The 22,601-nt window shown below is 35.5% G+C and overlaps 1 protein-coding gene across 2 annotated transcripts in view; it reads right to left on the bottom strand.

Moving 5' to 3' along the window:
- The window catches only part of LOC112058497 (protein dachsous), a 390,923-nt gene that overhangs the window by 28,118 nt on the left and 340,204 nt on the right, over positions 1 to 22,601 (bottom strand). For both annotated transcript variants that reach the window (XM_024099373.2, XM_052883647.1), the window contains exons 3-4: positions 10,855 to 11,032; positions 6,921 to 7,388 (exon numbers count right to left, since the gene is read on the bottom strand). In XM_024099373.2, the coding sequence (XP_023955141.2) occupies positions 6,921 to 7,388; positions 10,855 to 11,032 (646 nt within the window). The remainder of the gene's footprint in view (positions 1 to 6,920; positions 7,389 to 10,854; positions 11,033 to 22,601) is intronic.

Genomic DNA, 22,601 nt, shown 5'->3' on the forward strand with positions numbered 1-22,601 from the left:
CGATTTTAGATATAAATTACAATACAAAACTTTTTCATATCGAAATTATATGAATAATATTCATTTACAAATGAAAACTCTCATTTGGAATTATCTCTAATAGGACGTATAAAAATCCCCACGCTTAACATCATCGTCTTGGAATTGGACCATTCCATGGATTCCATTGAAATCAATTTATCTTCACTAAGACTCGAAGAAAGTTCTACAGTATCTTCATTTTCTTCATCGCTAAAAGACAGTTTTCTTGCATTCATACGTCTCTTTGAAATGCAATTTCTTTTAGGCGTGTACAGTGGTGTCAGAGCTTTGCTAGCATAACCTTTGGACAAGCATTCGATATCATTTTGGTCTTCTTCATTAACAAAGAGTCTTTTAGCAACCAGATTTGTCCGTTGCAGACCACGTCTTTTAATTGTTTTTAATGTAGTTAACCTTGTGACTGAAGATAAGTTTGCTGGTGACTTTTCCAGTTCAGGTATTTCGTCCACATTAGAATCCTCTCCATCATCAAAGGTTAACTTTCTCGCTTTTATGATTGGATGTTCCGTGTTTCTTTTAACTGTAATGGGTGTCGGAGGTTTTGTGACGGAAGAAAACATAGCTGAGAATTGTTTTGTTTCAATCTTGGATGCCTCTAAGGGCGTCGATGCGAACATGGTTAAACCGCTTTGTTTCTTAATAGACTTTTCAGTGTGATGTTCCTTAGTGAGCTTTGTCATCTTGGACTTTGGAGCGAAGCTGTCTCTTACCATTTTGCGCTTCTTTGCTGTGGTATGGTACTCCTCAATACGGTCGCCTAACATTTCACAGATGCTAGATAGATTGAAGTCCATTTATATTATTTAAGTATTAACTTGGTAATAGGAACAATCGAGTGCGAATTATAATTTGATACTGATTAAAAACGAATAGTGCTTTTATACTTATGCAATTTTTAATAGAAGGGGTAAGGTAATTAATTAATTAATTAGGTAATTAAGAAAATTAACTATATTAATTTATTTACTTATAAATATATTTCATTAATTTAATTACTATCTCCTTAATAGCCTGGTAATTAAAAAAATTAGGTCTACTAATTAAATTAATTACTCATGTTAAATTTCTTGCTAAATTTTCAGGGGACATTTTTGTTAGCGAACACACCGAAGTCTGGAAGATGGCTTCGAAGGAAATCACTCTCATCATGAATGTCACATACTCACACAAAATATGCATTGTCATGAATAAATGTTTTTTTTTTCAGCTGAAAAAAAACATTCATTCATGACCATGCATACATGGTTATGAATGAATGTTTTTTTTTCCTGAGCCAGAACTGGAACTGAAGTATGTTTACGATCCTCAATGATGAGAGAGAACGAAAAAACTCATGAAAATAGAGTAATTGTAGGGGTGTAAACGTATGTACATAAGATGTGGAAAGGCATTCCTAGACTATGTCAGCTGTGAATTGAATAAATAAATGTGTTTATAAGGAGTATGTTCCGCTGAAAATAGTTTGTAATACGAAGGCAGTTAATAAACTATACCCGCCGTATCACCGGCCAATGCGTTGTGTTCTGCTAATATTTATACAATAAGACTTTCTTACGGTCCTCGCCTTACACCGCAGCGTAACATTAGACGCATGGAGGGATGATTTAGAAAAATACTATTATTATAAGCAAGCAAGATTTGACAAAGTAAAAAATACAAATATAAAGCACAAATGCTGAATCTATACTAATATTATAAAGCTGAAGAGTTTGTTTGTTTGATTGAACGCGCTAATCTCAGGAACTACTCGTCCGATTTGAAAAAATCTTTCAGTGTTAGATAGCCCATTTATCTAGAAAGGCTATAGGTTATATATTATTCCCGTATTGATACGGGAACGGGAACCACGCGGATGATCCGCGCGGCGTCAGTTAGTTGATGATAGTACTACATATTTATCGTTTACTAGATGTGCAAGTTAGTATATTTCTTTTGTTACTAACTTTCTTTCATTCTTAATTATTATAGAGTTGATTAGAAATTTAAATGACTTAAAAAGTAAAATTAAAAATAATCGTTGTGATGTACGACAGTACGGTGTTACATATATCTACTCGTGTCGTTATTGAATGCATTAAGGAATCTCATTATGAAAAAAATAATTAAGAAGTCAATTAATTGTTTAATCGAAGGTTTAAACAAGGATTGATTTAATAATGAAATAAAAAAAAACATAGAGACCAATTTAAAAAATATTTAAAAATAATAAAGTGATAGTGCATTGTAATATACTAGTCGACGCCCCGTGGTTTCACCCGCATAGTTTCCATTCCCGTCAAAAAACGGGGTTAAAATATAGCCTAACACACTCACAAATAACGTGGCTCTTAAAAATAGTTCAACAGATTCAGAGATTACCTCCTACAATACCACAAAGTTTAGCTCTTTATAATATTAATATAGATTATACGAATTAGAAAAATTCCTTCTTCTGCATGTAAAGTGCCTGACTAATAATCGGATACTTCTTCTTCATTGTCGTTACGCTCTTGACAGAGTGGTCGTGGTCGTCATTTGGGTGCGGTGGCAAAATTCCTCCCGTAGTGTGGCTCTCCTAGCACACTCGTGGAGCGATCCATGGAGAGCGGTTTTTACTTGGTCAGTCCAGCGCATTGGATACTAATAATTATAAAAAAAATACAGTCACGCTATATTGTATGTAACTATGTATGTTACGATACGGTGTAAACGAGGCCGATTCAGCTCGGCACGTTTATCCTGTACTATGTACGGAGCGCGAGCGCCGTAAATCACTGAATTGCGAGCCGCGCCCGTTATACGAGCACTTGTCCATGGGAAATCCATGGGTACTATTGTTGATAGCGCCCAAGATTTGCGGTCCGCTTTGCGTGCATCGGTGTAACCCTTTGATGGTGTTTTGTTCTAGGATTCTCTTCAATACGATGTTCAAGAGATTTTTTATTCGAACGATAGATCGAAAAGTTCGACTGCGATCTTGTAAGGAACTATTCAGCTAACTTTTTTAGTGGTTTAGTGTTTTTTTTTATATAATAATTGGACCAATCAGATGGCCTATGTAATGGTGAATAACCTCTACAAATAAACCGAGCAACACTTTGCGGTACATGTAATGAAACACATCCTACAACGAATCAAGCCTAATATGAAATCATTTACGGATGACTGCACATTTTTTGAATGCCTGAGGCATAGCACCAACTTAGACCTTATAATTTTATTTTAATTTCTACTACTCCTAACAAGTTTGTTAGCAGTAGATTTAAAATCCACACCCTTTCACATAATACACAAACGTATACGTCATAAGTCAAACACAAACGTATGCAGTATAAAAAATCTTACATACTTTTCCACAGAATTGTAACTAAGTAGGTTAATTCAAGGCTCAAACAGAGGAACTATCATTAAATTCAGAATGGCCTTAAGGACTCATCTTCTTTATTAGCTGTTAAACAAGTTTTAAGTGCGTAAATTGGTCGCTACATTGTAGTAAAGAACACTTTTGCTAAACAGCGAATTGATTGGAAAGAGTTATAGCAGTAATTCGATGTTGGCGTCTATTATATGGAATTACAAAATCATGTATGACACGTGAGCCCGGGGTATTGTTACAATGAAGATGGAACTTGTCTGGAACCTTGAATGCCAAACACCAGTTGGATAATGTTTTAAAACTCTTTTATTATAATTTGCTTACTGAAAATGAATTTCTTAATGACCATGAAGCAGACAATGAAGTTCAGCTTAATACGAGAGGATGACTTAAAGGGGAATGCCCATCCCCGGCTCAGTCCTACCCTAACCACTCGGCAATTTACAGTTTATATTTAAAAAAAATCTTGATAAATCTACTTTAATAATCGAATCATTATTTTATCAAAAAAAGAAAGCTACAACGTTTTACGACATTTTAAATTCATCTTAAGCTTTTTCCTAAACTTCCACTATAGTAATTTTGAAAGTTCTCTTAATAGTATAGTTGTTGTAAGGAGTTGGATTGATTAGACGTATCTTACAGAAGATAATGATATTTATCTCAAAATATACAATTTCAGTGCCTAAAAACTACAAACGACTTCTAGCAGAAGGTATTTTTTTAAGAAAAGTGTAGTTTTAGTACACAAGTAGCGCTCCCTAGTTTAACTCAGCTTTAGGTTAAGCGTTAGACTTTGTTAATGAAAATTATAGCGGCTAAAGTTCGTAAGAGTGTATCAATTAACGAATCCAGTACAACCTCGTGGCGATCCTCACAATACATTGTAAGTGTAATTGGCGCAATATCAGTAATTTGATCTCAATTAATCCAATACAACATTATATGTTAATATGCGTGGAATCTCCGACGAGCGATCGCCGGGCATCGAATGAAACTCGATTTAAAAAACACGATGGCATTAAGTGGGCGTCATTCTTTTATTCGTTCTCAGTTTTGAATGATTTCTTTTATGAGTGGGTACTATTAGCTATATTTTTTAATGTTACTGGTTCTCTTTGATAAAGTTTGTCTGGGAAAGTTTCAATACTACGTGGTAAACTATTTCCTATAACAGATAAGTACATTTCCTACGAGAATAGATCCAATAATAATCTCACTAACTATGGGCCTCATAAGAAGGCTCAGTCACACAGCGGGCGATGGAATGAGCTATGTTAGGAGTATCTTTGCGTGAGCGAATCAGAAATGACGAGATTTAACCAAAGTCACCGATATAGCTCAACATATCGCGAAATAGATAACGCAGTGTTCGTCGACCCCCAGCAGTTGGACTAACGACATCAAGCGAGTCGCGAGGATTCCCTGGTTCGCTTGATTTTATGATGATTATGAATAATCTCACTTGTGTCCTCAAATTTCATATTATGCCTTTTATTTTATTGACAAACAATATAGATCGAAATATTTTTTTAAAATACATAATGGTTTCGTCACATAAGTGCCCGTGTTCACATAAAATTGTTACCAGCAACCATACCTATGGATTTGTGAAAATAAAATTAAACAAAACAACGTTTTTTTCCATAAATCAAGAATTAAATTACTTTTTTTCATTCGCCGATGTCGCGCCGATATCCCCGTATCATATACGGCCTCATTATAAATTGAAAGTATTTTCATCACCTGATAAAATCGACACCAAACGGAAGGGGCACTGGGCATACAAATACCATAATTTCAATATATTTATAGCCTTTTTCATGGCGATTACAATACAAAGTTATTCCCGTATTAGAAAGTATAAAGAGTCATAGGACGGAGGTGGGAGCGTGTGCGACGGCTTCTCATCACACGCTCGTGATTCCGCGAGACAATGGCCGATTTTGTATTTTCCGCATATCTATAAGATTTTGGTGTGTGGTGCAGAATATAAGAACATTTTCATTTTTGACTCTATTTGCCGACAGTAAAAGGTAGTTTTGTTGACGGTAAATAGAGTTTTACCAGGACGAGGTGAGGTTCTAAGGAATGTTCCATATATGACCTAATATAATTTTCAAAAAGACGAGGTTAAAAATAAGGTTCTACATATGAACGTAATATAATTTTTAAAGAACGATGTTCAAAAGGAGGTTCCATATAAGACCCTAATATAATTTTTAAAAGAACGAAGTTCAAAATAAGGTACCATATATTAACCCTGATGTACATTTTAAAAATGTAGTAAGAAATTAAACTCATAATTTCAATTTTTTTTAATGCATATTCTTCGTTTTGAAGTTTTGAAGAAGTTATTTATTTCATTATTCCTTTCTATTGATGAGTTTTATTTACTGTTAAAAACCTAAAAACTTTGGAAAATTGTTGTTTGTAGTATCGTATTCAACTACGTCATACGTCGTCATTAACCCATATTCGACTCACTGCTGAACTCGAGTCTCCTCTCAGAATGAGGGGGGTTAGGCCAATAGTCCACCACGCTGGCCCAATGCGGATTGGCAGACTTCATACACGCAGAGAATTAAGGTAATTCTCTGGTATGCAGGTTTTCTCACGATGTTTTCCTTCTTCGATTGAGACACGTGATATTTGCACGTGGTGCATGCTCCGGACCGGATTCGAACCCACACTATTTATTCAACTAAATAACTGCTAATTATGTAAGTAAGTTCATCGCTAAAAGCGCATCTCTTGCTGCTTCAGAGGAGATTTCAATAAATTTGTTAAAACAAAATGAAGCTATAAGGTAACTCGATTCCCCGGTAGTCGGCGCGCTCTAACATTAATATTTACTTTGTCTCTTAAGTGATTTTCTTTGTATGTAATCCCAAACGTCCCCTCGTGTTAGCTTATGGCTTTCTATTCAAAGAATGTTATCGAAACGCATTGTGAGTCGAAATCTCTGGCACAGTAATTGTATCTTATTTCATCATACATCGGTGCAGTATCGAGTTTTGTCATTTGAATGTTTACGAGGTGAGAATTTTGATAGACTTCGCGTGGCTAATATGGTACGTAATTTATGATTTATTACACAATATATCGTAAATGGCATGACTGCGATTTCATAATTATTTTGATGGTAAGTGTGCATTGTCCTTTATCATTACTTGAAACCGCATTATGATAACCGCTTAACCCTAAAGTGGTGTTGACAATAACACGCTTTGCAGTATTCGTATGTTTTGCCAGTATCGTGGAACTATATAAGTGTAAGCTAATACTGAAGACATATTTTTGCTGATGAGAGAAATAGAGAGAGAGAGACAGTCATGTTGTCAACCAACAACAGCGAAATCGAAAATACCACTCTCTCTTTCATAGCGATGGACTAGTGATGTGAGACAAACGTCGACAATTATCTTGTAGCGAGCATCCTAAGCTAAGATCCTGTTACTAGTCAGATCATACTCCGTTTTCTAAGTCCGTCAATTAAAAAAATACATTTAAAAAAGCTTACCTCCAGCCGTAGCTTTGAGACTGCCCACAATAGTCCCGCTCTTCACGTCTTCACGCACGCGGAAGTTGTATCGCGGCTTATCGAACAATGCAGAGCCGACGCCAGCAGGTATCACGTTCACATGCACCACAGCCCCTTGCGCTGCAGCTAGACCCCCGCCGTCAGTCGCTGACACTTCCAGATCGAACCTCCCATTCGCTTGTATCAACGAGGGCTTAGTCACAAACATCTCGCCCGTACTTCTATCTATTCGGAATACATCGTTGTCGTTCCCATTAACTATTCTGTACGTAACTGTTCCGAATCTTCCAGAATCAGCATCCGCAGCTGACACAGCTACTATGGGCTCGTTGCTAGATATCCTCCCCTCCTTCAGAGAGACGTTGTAATCTCTCACGGTGAAGACTGGGACGTTGTCGTTTATATCGAGAAGTTGGATCTTCACCATTGCGGTCGTGGACAGGCCCCCTGCGAATAAATAAATAATTGGTCCCTTGATTGTCTGTGTATTGTTGTAATACTATGTTTAATTGACAGGCGGTTGATTTATGCGGATGTCAACGCGTTTTCGTTACATGTTTGCGATAATAAAATGATGTTCGTTTTAAAGTTGGGAACACAGGGCCAACTCTGTTTCCAACTTACGGTCCAATTGGGCTTATAACAATTAGTTGTTAGATCTTACTAATGCCAACTTGGTTTTCAACATATAGAGTGTAAAAATAGATTAGGTTCTGGTAATAAAAGAGATAGAACTGACAGCAATCACTCTTCGTAATACTTCAAAAAAATTCGTGTACACGATCTATGAGAATTGAATTGAAAATTGGTTTGCAAATGGGTTGAAAATATATCTAAGTACTTTTACTTGTGTTTATAAAAATACGTTCGACAAGTTATCTAGCTAGGGTGTAATCATTACCTTAGTCTTGCAATAAAGACTATAAGTCAAACTATACATAATTCACAGTTATTTTTCATAATTAACAAACCAATCATATTTAATATTCATTTCTTTTTGACATATTGTCCTTGCAAACAAATCAAAAGTATAATAATTTCGTAAATATTAAATATTGTTTAACCAGCACCTAATGTTTAACATCAACATGATCAATGGATATGCAAAGTGATGAAAATTACATAACTAACACAGTTACACAAAGTCACAGATTAAATATGACAATATATGAATGTGTAGTGTAGCAAGGTAAAAGTAATTTAGTTTTATTCTATTTAATTTAATCTGGTCTGGTTGGAACACAAGTTGGACTCCTAAATCGGTGTAGTGTGTAGCGAGTTACAGTCTGAAGGTTTTTTAATTGTGGTGCAAATAACTTAAAATGCAACAAGGCTATACATCGTATTGGTACAAGACACCGGAATGCTATTTCACCGATAAACGTTATTGATTAAGAGGCTAGAATATGACTTTTAGACTCCGGTTAAGAACTCGTTGTGAATAAACTACACGATACTGTACACAATATAAAACCTCAAAAGCCTAACGGTATAAGTGCGCAATGAATTCCGGAAGGTCGCGGGTTCAAAACTGTTGTATTCTCAGCATACGCTTTATCTGAAAGCGCTAAGTTTCGAGATAAGATACCTTATACTGTTAGGTAGTCCATACGCAATTATAATACATGCTGTAATAGATTTACCGCTAAATTCTAACAACGCTAACTCATAACTATTTGATAAGCTTATTGGCACATCTTATTGTCCAAATTGATAATTGATAACCCAGTTTGATAATGATTATAATTAATGTCCCACTGGTTTGATATTTGACTGTAAGGGGATCATAAAACGTGGGCGGTCAGATGATAATCGCTCTTTAAGAACTAGTAGTCTGACACATTAGAATATTAAGCAGACCCAACTAGCATAATCAACCTTGAACTGTATAGATATTATATAACGACTAATACATCACTGTTGAAAACTAGAGTGTATTTTAGTTATTCCAAATCAAGAAGAGATGCAAAATTTTCAAGTTATATAAAGACTAAAAAATTAATGCATAGATAGATAATACTTTAATGCATTAAAATACAGAAAATAAAAATATGAAAACATAAAAGTTCAGCTATTAAAGAAGTTTCAGAAATAATTTTGCTTAAAAAGAAGTCTTGCAGAAATTGCCAAAAGCATTATGACCGCCTTGCATATGCATTAAGCATGTATGTTTGTGTTTTCTATTATGTAACTGTTTTTTTTATACAATAAAGTATAAAAAAATGAAAAATAACCAAAAATAACAAATAAATAACCAATCTAGGAATATAATAACATGAGCATGAGCATTAGACGGTATTATTACAAAGCAACATTTGTATTTAATTTAGAAATAAAATAAATACGAAAATTTTTAAGTTCTCGCGTTCGGATGGTCACAGAAAAAAAAACTACTTAAGATGCTTTAATTTAAGGAGGCGCATTTAACACAGGCCTTGAAATATTTTCCGACCGCGTGCATGCATACATCTCCATTTTGACGCCCAAAAAAGTTAATAAATCTCTCAGTTAAACAAACTCGTCAGTTTCACTATCGAATGCCGAAATTACTACCGAAATTCCCCCCCTAAAATTCGCAAAGTCGCCGGCAGGGAACAAAAACGCAAAATAAGGATCAGACTGCATAGAGTCCGGTTTCAGTTCTGACCGATTCATTAGCCGCTTAACAATTTTTTTTTGGGTTGTTTGTTAAAAAAATGTCTATTTTACTATCTGTTGTTATGTTTCTATCTTATTTTTGTTCTTTATTTTAGTTAGGCCGGTCAATATAGTCCAAAAGAGCCTACAAATTCCTAGAAAGTTGAAAATATACATAAAATTTATTGTGAAATTCCCCATCGATCTCAAGTGTGTACAAAAAAGTTTCGTAAATTGCAGATTTTGCAGAATTTATTAAATAAACCATTCCCTGGACCAAACTGAAACACGAATTGTAATACCGCCAGACTATGTCACAAAATTCCATATAAACTCTATGGATTAGTCCCTTGCAGTATTATAGTATGCACCATTGCAAAAGAATATCTAAAGTGAAAATTTTAGTAATATATACACAAAATATTAGTTTTTGCAGATTCGGATCAGAAACGGATCCGTAGTCGATGCGACCACAGCCTAAAGTAATAGTTCGGTCTTCTCGCTCCATAAATCAGGGGTGGGACAAGAGGCCGACACTTTTGGAATTTATTCCATTGCCATTTATTCTGTGGCCATTTCGCCGGTGCTTTATTTCAAGCGATATATGTATATGCATAACTATATCCACTGTCACTGGCAAACTTATTGCTTCCAATTGATAATGAATGGGAGGACACAAAAAATATACAGAGGGGCATTCATTGTTTCCCCTTTTAATGCTATGAGTAATACGATACAGTTGACAACGCGTGTGCAGCTTTTGAAGATTTACTCTAGAGCTTTATACGATCAATAACGCTGTGGGATTGTACTAAGACGGTGAAGTAAATTATGGTCAGTTGAAGATGGAAATACTAAATGACAGAAATCAAACTGTGCATACATTTAAAGAAGATAATATAACAAGTAATACCTACGTTTTCTTATTATTTGATGTTGTTGTTAGAATAAAAAGTAATGCAGTAATATTATCTGATGTAATTTATCATGATATTAACCATAATCAACAACTTAAGAAGCATAGTAAAACAAGACTAGTAAAAGCAATCTTTTACAACTAATAATATTGAGATTGCCAAAAAACCTTTGCAAAACATGACAAAAAGGACTTATATTTAGTAGAAACTGCTGGTACATTCGAATGTTTAACATCTAACCATGTATTTTTTTGCTTGGACGTCACGAAATTGTTCAATTCAATCATCACTATTCTTCTAATTTATATTATTATTAGCTTTTTGTATAAATAGTTCTTGAAATGAATGTTAATAATCACCTCTGTCAGTAGCAATAACAGGAAACTCAAAATCGCTAGTTGTCTCGTGGTCCAAGGGGGCAGAAACGCAAAGATCCCCTGAATCTGGCTTCACGGAGAACTGTGGTCGAGCCAGTCCATCGCCCAGGGTGTAGTTCACTATCGCGTTCACGCCGCAGTCCGGGTCTATTGCTGACATCTGGAAAGAGAGAAATAATGGATTAGCAAAATAATGTTTAAATAGCAGTGCTAATTAAATCCTGGAACGGGTATTGGATATTCAGAATGATGGATCTTGTTTTTTGCTGCATAGCTGCATTTTTTCTCACCAAGGTTGTTTTATTCAAGATTATGGTTGTTGGATTCAATGAAATTCTATAAGTATGGTACCTCTTTGATCCCTCAATAGTTTTTATTCGAAATATCCAGTGAAAAAGAAATTCCAAAGAATTCCTTCAAAAGTGTTTAAGAAATGTCTAATTATAATATGTAGTTGTTTCTTAAATATACCATATTTTGTCCACCTAACAAATGGAGAAAATATTTAAATAGCATTCAAATAATAAAAATGAGAAAGCTGCCTGTAATTCTATTACAAATGGCAAATAATAATCATTGTAACAGTAATTCGTTGCACGGACCGATAAATGAAATATGATAATAACACCATCATAATATTAAACTCTATTGTACAACTTGCAACATCTAAAAATGTACTGACGCAATTCACACCCTTGTTACTACTAACATAGGTGCTATTTCTATATGCAGACTTACGGTCAGTGGATACGTGAGCCTATCACATTCGGTTTTCCTTTGCAAATACACAAATAATTGTCTAAGCCCCGTCCTCTAGATAAGAATCGTAATTAATAAAGGTTTATTTAATTCTGCAAAATTGGCTTCCTGTGTGGTCTGTGCTTAAAGCTCAAGAAGACATTTAAAGAATGTTTTATCCTCTGATAAATTGATAGGTTTAAATGGTCGGCCTGTTATGCCTATTAGTTGTACTATTGGACGCATTTAGCTGTACTGATAACTGTTCCACTCTTTGTAAGACGGTAGCGGTGTTCTTTGTTGTTTTTGGTCGAACAATGTAGTTTTAATCTGTGGTATTCATTTACGGTTATAGCGTTTTAATTTTGAAAAAACACATTTACCTATACGATAATGAATTTTTCGTTGATGAGGTCACTTAGATTTAAGTGTTTTTGTTAACACATTTTAAATTATCAATTGCTTGTAATTTCAATTACGACATAGATAAATCTAGAAGGTTTTTGAAAGTTAGTAATTATAGAGAGAGATTACGGTGTTTTCTTGACCCGATAAATATCATACGAAATTTTTTTTTAACATATAAATCAAAATGTTTAGGTTAGTACTAGTGAACTATTAGATACTTACTACTTATACCTTATGTCTATGTCATAGATAAATTGTCTTTGAAATACCTACGATTACTGGATAGTATTTATTTCCAAATGTATTGAGATTGTATCGAAAATAAAGCAATTTGACAGTAAGGGTGTTAAGTGGTCGCAAAAAGGAGGACCACGCGACATTGTCGATAATTAGCCTGAAATCATCTTTTTCTCTTTATCTGGCTATACCATACCACAGGCGACAAAATAATTTGTATCTGTCACGTACGATACACAGAATTTTCGCCTCTGCGATTGAGTAATTGGGCATATAATTGCGTGCTCGGATTTAACAGAGGCGTGTAACTAGTGTCCAGGTATGCATGTGACAACGCCTTCTGATTAATTGCGTCCGAGTGTAAGGTAAAGATAAATGGCAGGGCTTGCAAAAGTGATATCTTCTTGCGCAAAATTAAACTCTGTAGCAATGTCAATAAAGTTTAATTTCTGTTGTGTTGTAGGGAAATGTTAATATTAGTCATTTTACACGTTTCCCTCTTGTCTCCATCGGTATGAATTATTTAAATGATATTTTTTATTATTGTACAAGCTCAATTAGAATTATCGTTTCCTAGTGCATTTCTTTGATGGTGTGCAATGTCGTCTCCAATTACGGAGTGATCAATTGCTTCGTCGTTTTCGAAATTATTGTTCACGACACTTTTGTTTATATTATTGCATTTATTTCTGATGTGACTCATAATTTGCGATTCAGAATAGTGAATTTTTGAATCTTAAATAATGACGCATTAAATTTTAATTTCTGAAGATAAGAATAATTGACAATGATTTATAAAAAATATAGATGAATAAAACATGGATTACAAATAAATTTTTCTGTATTCCATGACAATCTGGGGTATTTCTTCATCTCAGAAATCTGATAAATACTTAGTAGTTTCATGCCAATTTCAGACCATCCAGTTTAACATAAAGTTTTCGAATCAAATTCGAAATTGTGTGGGTTCGATTCTGCACCTCCAACTTTGCAGTTGTGTGCATTTTAAGAAATTAAATATCACGTGTCTCAATCGAAGAAGGAAAACATCGTGAAGAAACCTGCATACCAGAGAATTTTCTTCATTCTCTGCATGTGTGAAGTCTGCCAATCCGCATTGGGCCAGCGTGGTGGACTATTGGCCTAACCCCTATCATTCTGAGACGAGACTCGAGCTCAGCAGTGAGCCGAATATGGGTTGATAATGATGTCAAATCAATACTTAATTTAAAAATAGTAAACCACATTTACTTGAAAATATATTGAGGATTCTTAATGTTTTGTATAAAGTGGGGCTAAAGAAAAATCCCGTTACCAAAAAAAAAAAACAAGAATTCTCTTACGCAAGCCGCCAGAGTGTATTAAGAGAATTTCTCGTTTGCTTTGTTTTTAGCGTCGATTTTAATCTTCAAAGCTGTTATAAGCGAAAAAAGAAAATATATTAGCGGCCGCATTAAAGTTCCTAATTGAGACGTGTGAGACACAGGGTAACACTCTTATAAAAACGTTTTAAACACACCGTGCTAACGCGGGCGTGCAATAAATCTCATTGTGGCCACTGTTATCTCTTATACTGAGGTAGCCGATAATAGCCACTGTCAACTCGCCTGGAAATTTAAATATAAACAACTTAAGTACTTCACTATCTGTTTTAAAAGCGGTCCCGCTATTATCGGCCGCCCGTCATATTTTGAAAGGCTTAGTCGATGTTTTGTACCGACTATCGACTATCGACGTAAGTATCCCGCATTATTTTGTTATCACGAAAATTGTTTGCAAATGTCGTATATATAGAACATTATTTGAACATCATCATCATTAGCCGATGGATTTGAACTGCTAGATTGTGGCTTCTCGTAAGCATATCCAAACACAACGGTCTTGATTTTTTTTCTGATTGTGTACCGTCACCGGGGTGTTTGGGCGAGCGCAAAAGCATCGCCTGATGCAAGGGGCCTGAAGCAGAGTAGATGGGCGGAACGACTCTCTAAGGGCGTCTCCTCTGACTCGGACCTCGGCCTAGAGGGTCGTTCGGGAAGGGTGTTTGGTCTGGGTGACGTCAGATATCGGGGACCTCGTCTTCGCCGGCAAAGACGCTGTGTAGCTTGTGTTTGTGTTGCCTGGGAAGCATTGTCGTTCGTTATGTCATCGTCAGGATCGTAAAGGACGTTTTTTGGGCGTCTAGATCTACAATCAACGTTGGTATCGGGGATATAGCTGCAAGCCTCAACCAGCTGGTTGGGGTGGGTGGCGGCTCTCTCAAAATAAGTTTTCGAGAGCTGTTTCATGAGCGGTTCCCTATAACTAGTTTTAAGCATAAGTACTAATAAAAGTTAGTCCTCATTCGCACGAGTTAAAAAAAAGTGATGCGTTGGCAGGCGTAACGTATAGCATGAAGCTGAGTGAAGGTCTATTTCCAACATCAAAATTGAAAATGCAATAGTGCTCGTTAAAAAGCGTCGTGTTTTAAAAACGCTGTCGTTTGAACATATACTTGGGAATGCATTTGTTGTATTCGAACGATTCATTAACGTCCGTTAAAAAAACTCTCGTGCGAATGAGGGCTAAAGGAGGGTTCGTTTAACACAGCGATTTCTAAAGAGGTGTCCTTACTGCACCTAGAGACTAGTGAAAGACTAAGTAAAACTTTTAGAACTGCCTGGTTGATTCAGGAGTTGGCCTTGGATGTGGTTTTGGATCACGAGGTCGTGGAATTGAATCTTGGGAAGAAATTTTCAGTTAAATTCTTAGCCCAAAGTTGGGAAGACGATGCTACACCCCCGTGCCTCGGAGAGTACGTTAAGCCATCGGTTTCGGACATTATCATCTTATGCCCGTCATTTGAAAAGCGTGGTGGGTCTAAGCTCCATATAATATATAAGGACATTCGTCTGGTTTTGTAGTGGGCCATTAAAACGGCTGATAATGATAAAATCTTTCAGTAAGCTAGTAATAAAGAAAAACTATTTTAGAGTACTTTCTTTATCTACCTTGAATAGTTCCATATTAAAACAGTTGACAAGCGATAGCCGATTGTGGATCTTTACAAGGTTGAATTAAATTTCCGAACACTTAACTTGAATGAACTGTTGTTGGAAGGTATTTTATTCGCACCGCAGCATCATGAATGGTGATTAAAAACCTATCGCGATGGATGATCACAAAAATTGAAAGGGACATTCCAGCAAAAATAGACACTGTTCATCACAATCGAGATACACAGAACACCGCACAAGTGATTGTATATGAATAATTTATAGAAAACAATTGCTATACACTTGCTTTTGTCCGAGTATAGGACCTACGCGTCAAATTGTAGTTGTTTAAATTCAAGGAGCGAACCAACCTCTCTCATCTAAATAAGGGCGATCACTCATCGTAGTAGACGCAATCATAACTTGGACAAATAGTTCATCATCATCCTTAACCCACATTCGGCTCACTATTGAGCTCGAGTCTCCTTGAAAGGTTCATCACGCTGGCTCAATGCAGATTGGCAGACTTCATACACGTAGAGAATTAATAAAATTCGCAAGTATGCAGGTCTCCTCACGATGGTTTCTTCCTTTATCGTTTTAGACAAGTGAAATTTAATTTCTTAAATTGCACATAACTGAAAAGTTGGATTCGAGCCTACGAGTATGCCCTTCAAATCGAAGGCAGAGGTCATATCCAGTTTGCTATCACGGACAAATAGTTGTGATTCTATAAATTAAACGTTGTATATCTTAATATATTACGAGGACCATAATATGACCTTCTAATACTTATTATACAGAGAAAAATACAAGAAATCAGTAAAGAAATTCGAAGGAGAAATACTTCTCCGCGGAAAAACGAGCAATCATTTACATTTTTCAGGTTATAAGAGTAGGTAAGTACATCTTCAATAAAATATATCGTTCTCTATTCAGCTGCAGCGTTCTAATACCTAGTCAGAATTATAGCCGTCAGAATTATAGCCGTCCTTCAATGGGCTAACCAATTTGTAGAGAAGAAGTAAGAAATACTTTCATAACACGAAGTAAAACGGCGCTGAAGCGGAAGCGAAGCGAATCAAGACATTGTTCCTGTGTACTGTAATAAAACTAACTAAACTATGACAATTTTAATTCAGGTATCTTTGGAGTTATAAATAGTGTATGGCCCTTCTAGATATAAAAAAGTATTTGAGTAATAAGTAAATATAATAAATTGTCTATCGCTAGTAGGAAGCCTTATCCCACCAGTCTACAGCTGCCTTGTTTACTCGCAGCAAAAACGTATAAATAAATGATTTGTAACAAAAATAATAAAGATTCCTTACCCAGTTCGGGCGAGCTAAAGGACATTGTAATTCAGCCTGATTGGCACACAATAATGGAATCAAACATAAGCCATTTAAAAATTGTCCGCGTTAAAAGGAAAAAGGTAGGATTAACACTTACGATGCTCGTTACTGGTTAAAGAGACCCAGGAGGTAAATTTATTTAAATTTTTGATGCTCGTTGGTATAAAATGTACTGTTTATCACTTTGTTTACATCTTTATTGAACTATTAATAATTGAGTTTTAGTGTCATTTAATAATTAGTTTATCTTTTTTATTTTTCACACTTATAATACTGTAAAGGTGTTACTGAAATCCTGTGTTCGATTCTTTAAATATTAAGTAGTAATAACTAATTATCTAAGCTAACTAGATGATGGTGGCTCAGGGACGTGATGTATGGAGAATCTTAGAGAAGGCCTATGTCAGTAATGGACGACAGTCGGCAGCAAAACAAAATTTCTTTGTTCTAGATTTTTTGAAATTACAGTTACAGGTTTCCGTATTCTTCTTTTCATTTATTATTTTAAATTTTCTTTGTAACAATAAAATCACAAGGGTGAAAAATACCCCATAGCAAGTGTAAGAGGTTTAAGAAGAGACTCAAGTATGCAAGTGTTAAGGCACAAATAAACTGGACTAAGGACAATACCAGCGCCCGGTTCAGAAGGATTTGTAGACCCATTAGTTGTTGCAGGATTAAAATAAGCGCATACGAGTTTGGAGTCTATGCCTTACCATATAAAGCTCGTTGTTGTATAAAATAAATAATTAGTACTGTAATTAAATATGCGAGTGAAATTTCTTCTGTATGCATTCACAGTGTAACTTTCGCTGAATTTAAAGAAAGTGAAATAAATCTTACGCTTGAAGTATTGCAGTGATGTATACTAATATTATAAAGAGATAAGATTTGTGGTTTTATTTATTACCTTTATCCAGAGATTACTCTGGATATACTGAATCGATTTCGAAAATTCTTTTACCACTAGAAATTCACGTTATTTGTGAGTGTCATAGGCTATTTTTCACCTCTATATCCTCACGTGAATGGGAACTACGAGAGTGAAACCGCGGGGCGTGGCCTAGAATACTAATAAAAAGATCACAATGCTTCTAATTTCTGATAGACTGAAAGGAAAACAAACATCACTTATTATGTTGAAGAATAATATTTATCATTATACAACCAGAACGCAATACGTTTTATATTGATAATAATAAAAAAAATGCGTTTTATACTTAGACGGTTGAGGGTGGTCTGGTCCGTGAGACCTGCCTTCCAAAGCCACCACGGTCCAAAAGCCATAATTGTACTTGCCTATAGTAGGAAGTGGCGTGCGCTTCATAGATGCAATAATGCATTGCCAATCCTGAGGACTCATTGCGAAATTGTATTAGACAAGGAATTTTCTATTTTGTACAATTTGTACAAATGCCTACCCTATTTAAAACCGCCTGTGTTTGCCTCTGTGTTTCCTGACACAATTTGTGCCTTCAAGGCAAGAGTGAGTAGGCATCTTCTAGGCAAGCGCGCTTCATCTTAGACCTCATCATTGCTCACCATCAGGCATGATTGACATTGTAGTCAAGCGCAAGCCTATCCAAGATAAAAAAAACACCTGTGCACGCCACTGATGGTAGAAGCACAGGCTGACAAACTTTCAGGCTCCATAAAATGAAGTTGTCTGGCTATCGCAGACCACCCACCCTAACAGTGGAGTTCATAGACGTTGTAGGTGCCCCCCAGGGATCATTCAGCCGCTGAGTGTCGAATTTAACCTAAGAATATGACACTGAGAGTGAATGCCCCTGGGAGTGCCCCTACAACGTCTATGAGGTCCACTGGTTATTCATCTTTCTTCTAGATGAACTGGCATCAAATGTGTCGAAGGGATCGCCGGGTAACAAGCGACGTAGGGTGATAGGCTGTGTTTTTGTGTTAGTGTTTTGTAGACACACACTTATTCACACACGTGTATGTGTGTGTCATAACAGATCAAACATAGCACTGGTAGCAGGCATGACAACAGGACAATGTCTGCTCAATAGACACTTGAAGATAATGAAAGTCATAGAAGATCCATCATGTCCAGGTTGTGGTGAGGAGGAGACTAGCTATCACTTTATATCTGAGTGTCCCATGTTCGCGCTGGTAAGATGGGAGTTACTAGGTAAGGATACATTAAATGAAGTAAACATGACAGATCTCACTATAGGGCATTGTTAGGTTCACGAAGGCTACAGGAAGGTTTAAGGGGGAACACTGTCGAGACACCAGTGAACCTGTGTCCTGTACCACGGGAATTGGGTGGAATGGTCGCTAGTTAGGACTGATCACCTGTCTGGCCTCGTCAGACGTTCCCTCTAAAAATATATATATAAGTGTGTGTCTACAAAAGGCTCATTTCCAGCAGTACCATCGGCTGATGAGATGATGTGAGAAGAAATGTAGCGGGAACTGTTATAATAATATACGGATGTCCAAAGTCAGAAGCGTACTTTAAGCCTATTAAGGCGGAATAGAATATATTAACATTAGAAAATAGTGCTAATTAAGAAATAAAATACCACACAAGTTTTCCATTCTAAACTTTTTATCTCTGTTCATTAAAATGTACGTATAGGTACATTACTAAAATAATGATTTGCTTCGGTAGTTAATTCTGTTCTTACTGATGTAAAAGATACAGTTTTAAAATGGTAATAATGAGATATCCTGTCGATTTGAATATAAAAAATGGCGGTTTAAAGTTAGATGGAGTCATAGACGAGGATCATTATCGTTTGATTTGATAAAAAAAACTGGATGCGAGTGAAGCAGTTTACTATGTAAAACATATTCCGTATAACTTTGAATAGAAACAAATTAAACAAGCAACCGCAAGGCCTAACCTAATCTATAAGGAGCAGGAAGGTACATAATACGGTATAATATACGGTAATACTACGGTATACGTATATATATACTAGTGGACGTCCATGTGAAATTCAGTTTTTCACTAATCCCGTGGGAATCATGAATTTTTCCAGGATGAAAAGTAGCCTATGTGTTAATCCATGGTATTATGTATCTTCGTTTAGAATTTCAGCCAAATCGGTTCAGTCGCAGCGTCAAAGAGTAACAAACATCCATACCAACTTTCGCGTTTATAATATTCGTTGGATATAATATACGGTATAATAGTATACCGAATACTAGCTATTCTACGAAGCTTTACTCGGGAAATTCTTAAAATTTCACTTCCTATTTGGACACTTAAACTTATATTTTTGCAACACGAGATAGCCAATGTTTTCCAAAGCACAATTTATCTACTTACAAAATCAATTCAGCGGCTGAAAATTTAAATCATTACAAACTTACAGATTGATAGTGGATTATAATATATTATAACTCACGAAAGAAAAACTGCAGCTATCGAGATAAACTATGACTGATGCAAAGAATGTTTTAATAAGCAGGAAGTTTATAATTTCATCCACGGAACCCTAAAAAAGACGTATTGTAAGCAGATAATGAACAGTGGTACAGGTTTTCCCTTTTCTACTAGTCTTAGTAGCTCCAGCCAGGCGCGGAATGTATGGAAAAAGTTACATATCACTTTGAATTGTGGTGTACTCTCATTAACGTTTATAATGAATTTTTATATAGTGCGATATGTACGAATTTGTCATCTGATCGCATAGTGTAAAGGCTGTGTTATGGACAAAAAATCATTAGAAAATGTTTGTATTGAATTTAATGTTCCAAGTTGAATAATTAGTAATAGTTATTAAGGTACTTTTAATTGACAAGAACTGATTAATAAATAAAATTCGGTAAAGAATTTTTTTCTTTCTTCTTTTAACAACAGATACGGGTTGAATCTAGAACCTTTATGTTTCTAGTGAAGTAGCATAATAGTTGTGCAATTGATATTGTCTTTTTGTTATTTATTTACTAAAGCCCATATTATTTTCGGCATGTAAGTAATATATCTCATAATAAATTATAATGTTAGGTACATAAATTGCTTTTAGCAAAAACCAAAACACTTAAAATTTCATTTTGTAAATAAGTTAATTTTAAGCCAAAACAAATATATAAACTGCATTATAAGAATTTTATTCTTTTTAAATATACCTAATAGGTTAAGTATACACCCAATATTTCATAAGTAAAGCTTTGATCTTATGCAAAGGAGATGGTCCATTTCACGTCCACTCTTCAGGTACCCTTTATCATTAAAATTTAAAAAATACAAAGATTTTATTAAAATCTAAATAAGTGAATAAATCTAACTAAATGAAAAGCAATAAATAAAATTGAAACCCAAGTTTTTGAGTTAAATCAAGATGGCGCCCATACAGCAACTATGACAACAGCAAATCGACTACTGCATTGAAAACGTCATCAATCCGCCATTATTATCAGTATAATGGCGGATACTTTTTTCTTTCTTGGGATTTCTTGGGAGAGAATTAATATTATTTCGAAAGAATTAAAGTAAATTCGTACATTTGAAAATCAAAAAATAGTTTAAAAAAATATTCTCATTTATTTTCGTCAGGGTATAATGATTGATCCTGGGCTCCATATAATTTTGGACCATTTTCTTTGATTCTTCTTAAAAGATCTAGTAACATTTCAAGTTTATTCTTTAATAACCAAGATTAATAGTAACAGATAACAAATAAATTTAATACAGAAGTGGCTTACTTCATTTAACCGTTGGAACTGTTCCAGTAAACACATGTCGTGTGCGACTAATTGGCGTCCACGATACGTCACCGGGTCGTCAATTATAAATCAGCGGACGGTAGGCCAACAAAAAGTAGCTCGTGTGACAAAGCTGTCAAGCTGTCGAGCCCGGGCCGAGCTAGCTGAACGAGCTGTTTTTGCCATTTCATCAATCAGTTGCACAAACAAGTGTCAATTTCTATATATTAATTCCGAACACATTGCTGTATACAGGGTGCTCGGGAGTATTTCCCATAACTCTAGCGTTATATTCTTTAAGGAAAATTAATTAAAAATGTCTAAGGAACATGTGTTCTAAAATGATTAATTTCGGAGTAAAAAATATTTCATTTGTAAATAGATCTTAAATTGTGTCCTTTATATCGCATCCTTATATTATGACCTAGCCAAACTTATTCATTGATAAATATCATGTAGTACTCGATATCGACTGTCTTACCACTACGATTACCTACGTATTTTAAAATATAAGGATAGATAATGCGTGTGTTACATGGATAGTTGGAATTATTTAAAACTTTGTATAAAAACATGAGAAGTTTTATTGATTACTTAAAAAAAAAATAGTTATACAGTTCGGCCCCTATAAGTGGACTTGACAACACCTTGATGTTATGGTAAATACTCCCGGGCATCTTGTATAACTATCTACGTGTTTATACTCCGCGCCACGAAACATGTCCTGATGGCCACGAGGTGCTAATTAATGTCTTGATGGTGCTCATTGATTGTCCTTTGGAGATGGTTGTCTTATTGTCATTTGTATAATATCTAGTTAAGGCTTTAGCCGCGGGACTGTTATTTCGTGTCGTCGTCATCAACCCATATTCGGCTCACTGCTGAGCTCGAGTCTCCTCTCAGAATGAGAGGGGTTAGGTCAATAGTCCACCACGCTGGCCCAATGCGGATTGTCAGACTTCACACACGCAGAGAATAAAGATAATTATCTGGTATGCAGGTTTCCTCACGATGTTATCCTTCACCGATTGAGACACGTGATATTTAATTTCTTAAAATGCACACAACTGAAAAGTTGGAGGTGCATGCCCGGGACCGGATTCGAACCCACACCCTCCGGAATCGGAGGCAGAGGTCATATCCACTAGGCTATCACTGCTCTTCGGAGTCAGAAATGCTTAAGAGGTATACTTACAATGCGTAAGTAAAATTAAGTTGGTTAAATTAAGTATTCAATTCGGTTTGCAAGTATTAAACTTGCAAACCGAATCACATTATAATGTCATAGTATTAATCGCGCGACGGCTTAGGAGCGCTCACAAAAGAAAAGGAAGTG

This window comes from Bicyclus anynana, chromosome 9 (assembly GCF_947172395.1).
Source record: "Bicyclus anynana chromosome 9, ilBicAnyn1.1, whole genome shotgun sequence".
In the NCBI taxonomy this organism is placed as follows: domain Eukaryota; kingdom Metazoa; phylum Arthropoda; class Insecta; order Lepidoptera; family Nymphalidae; genus Bicyclus; species Bicyclus anynana.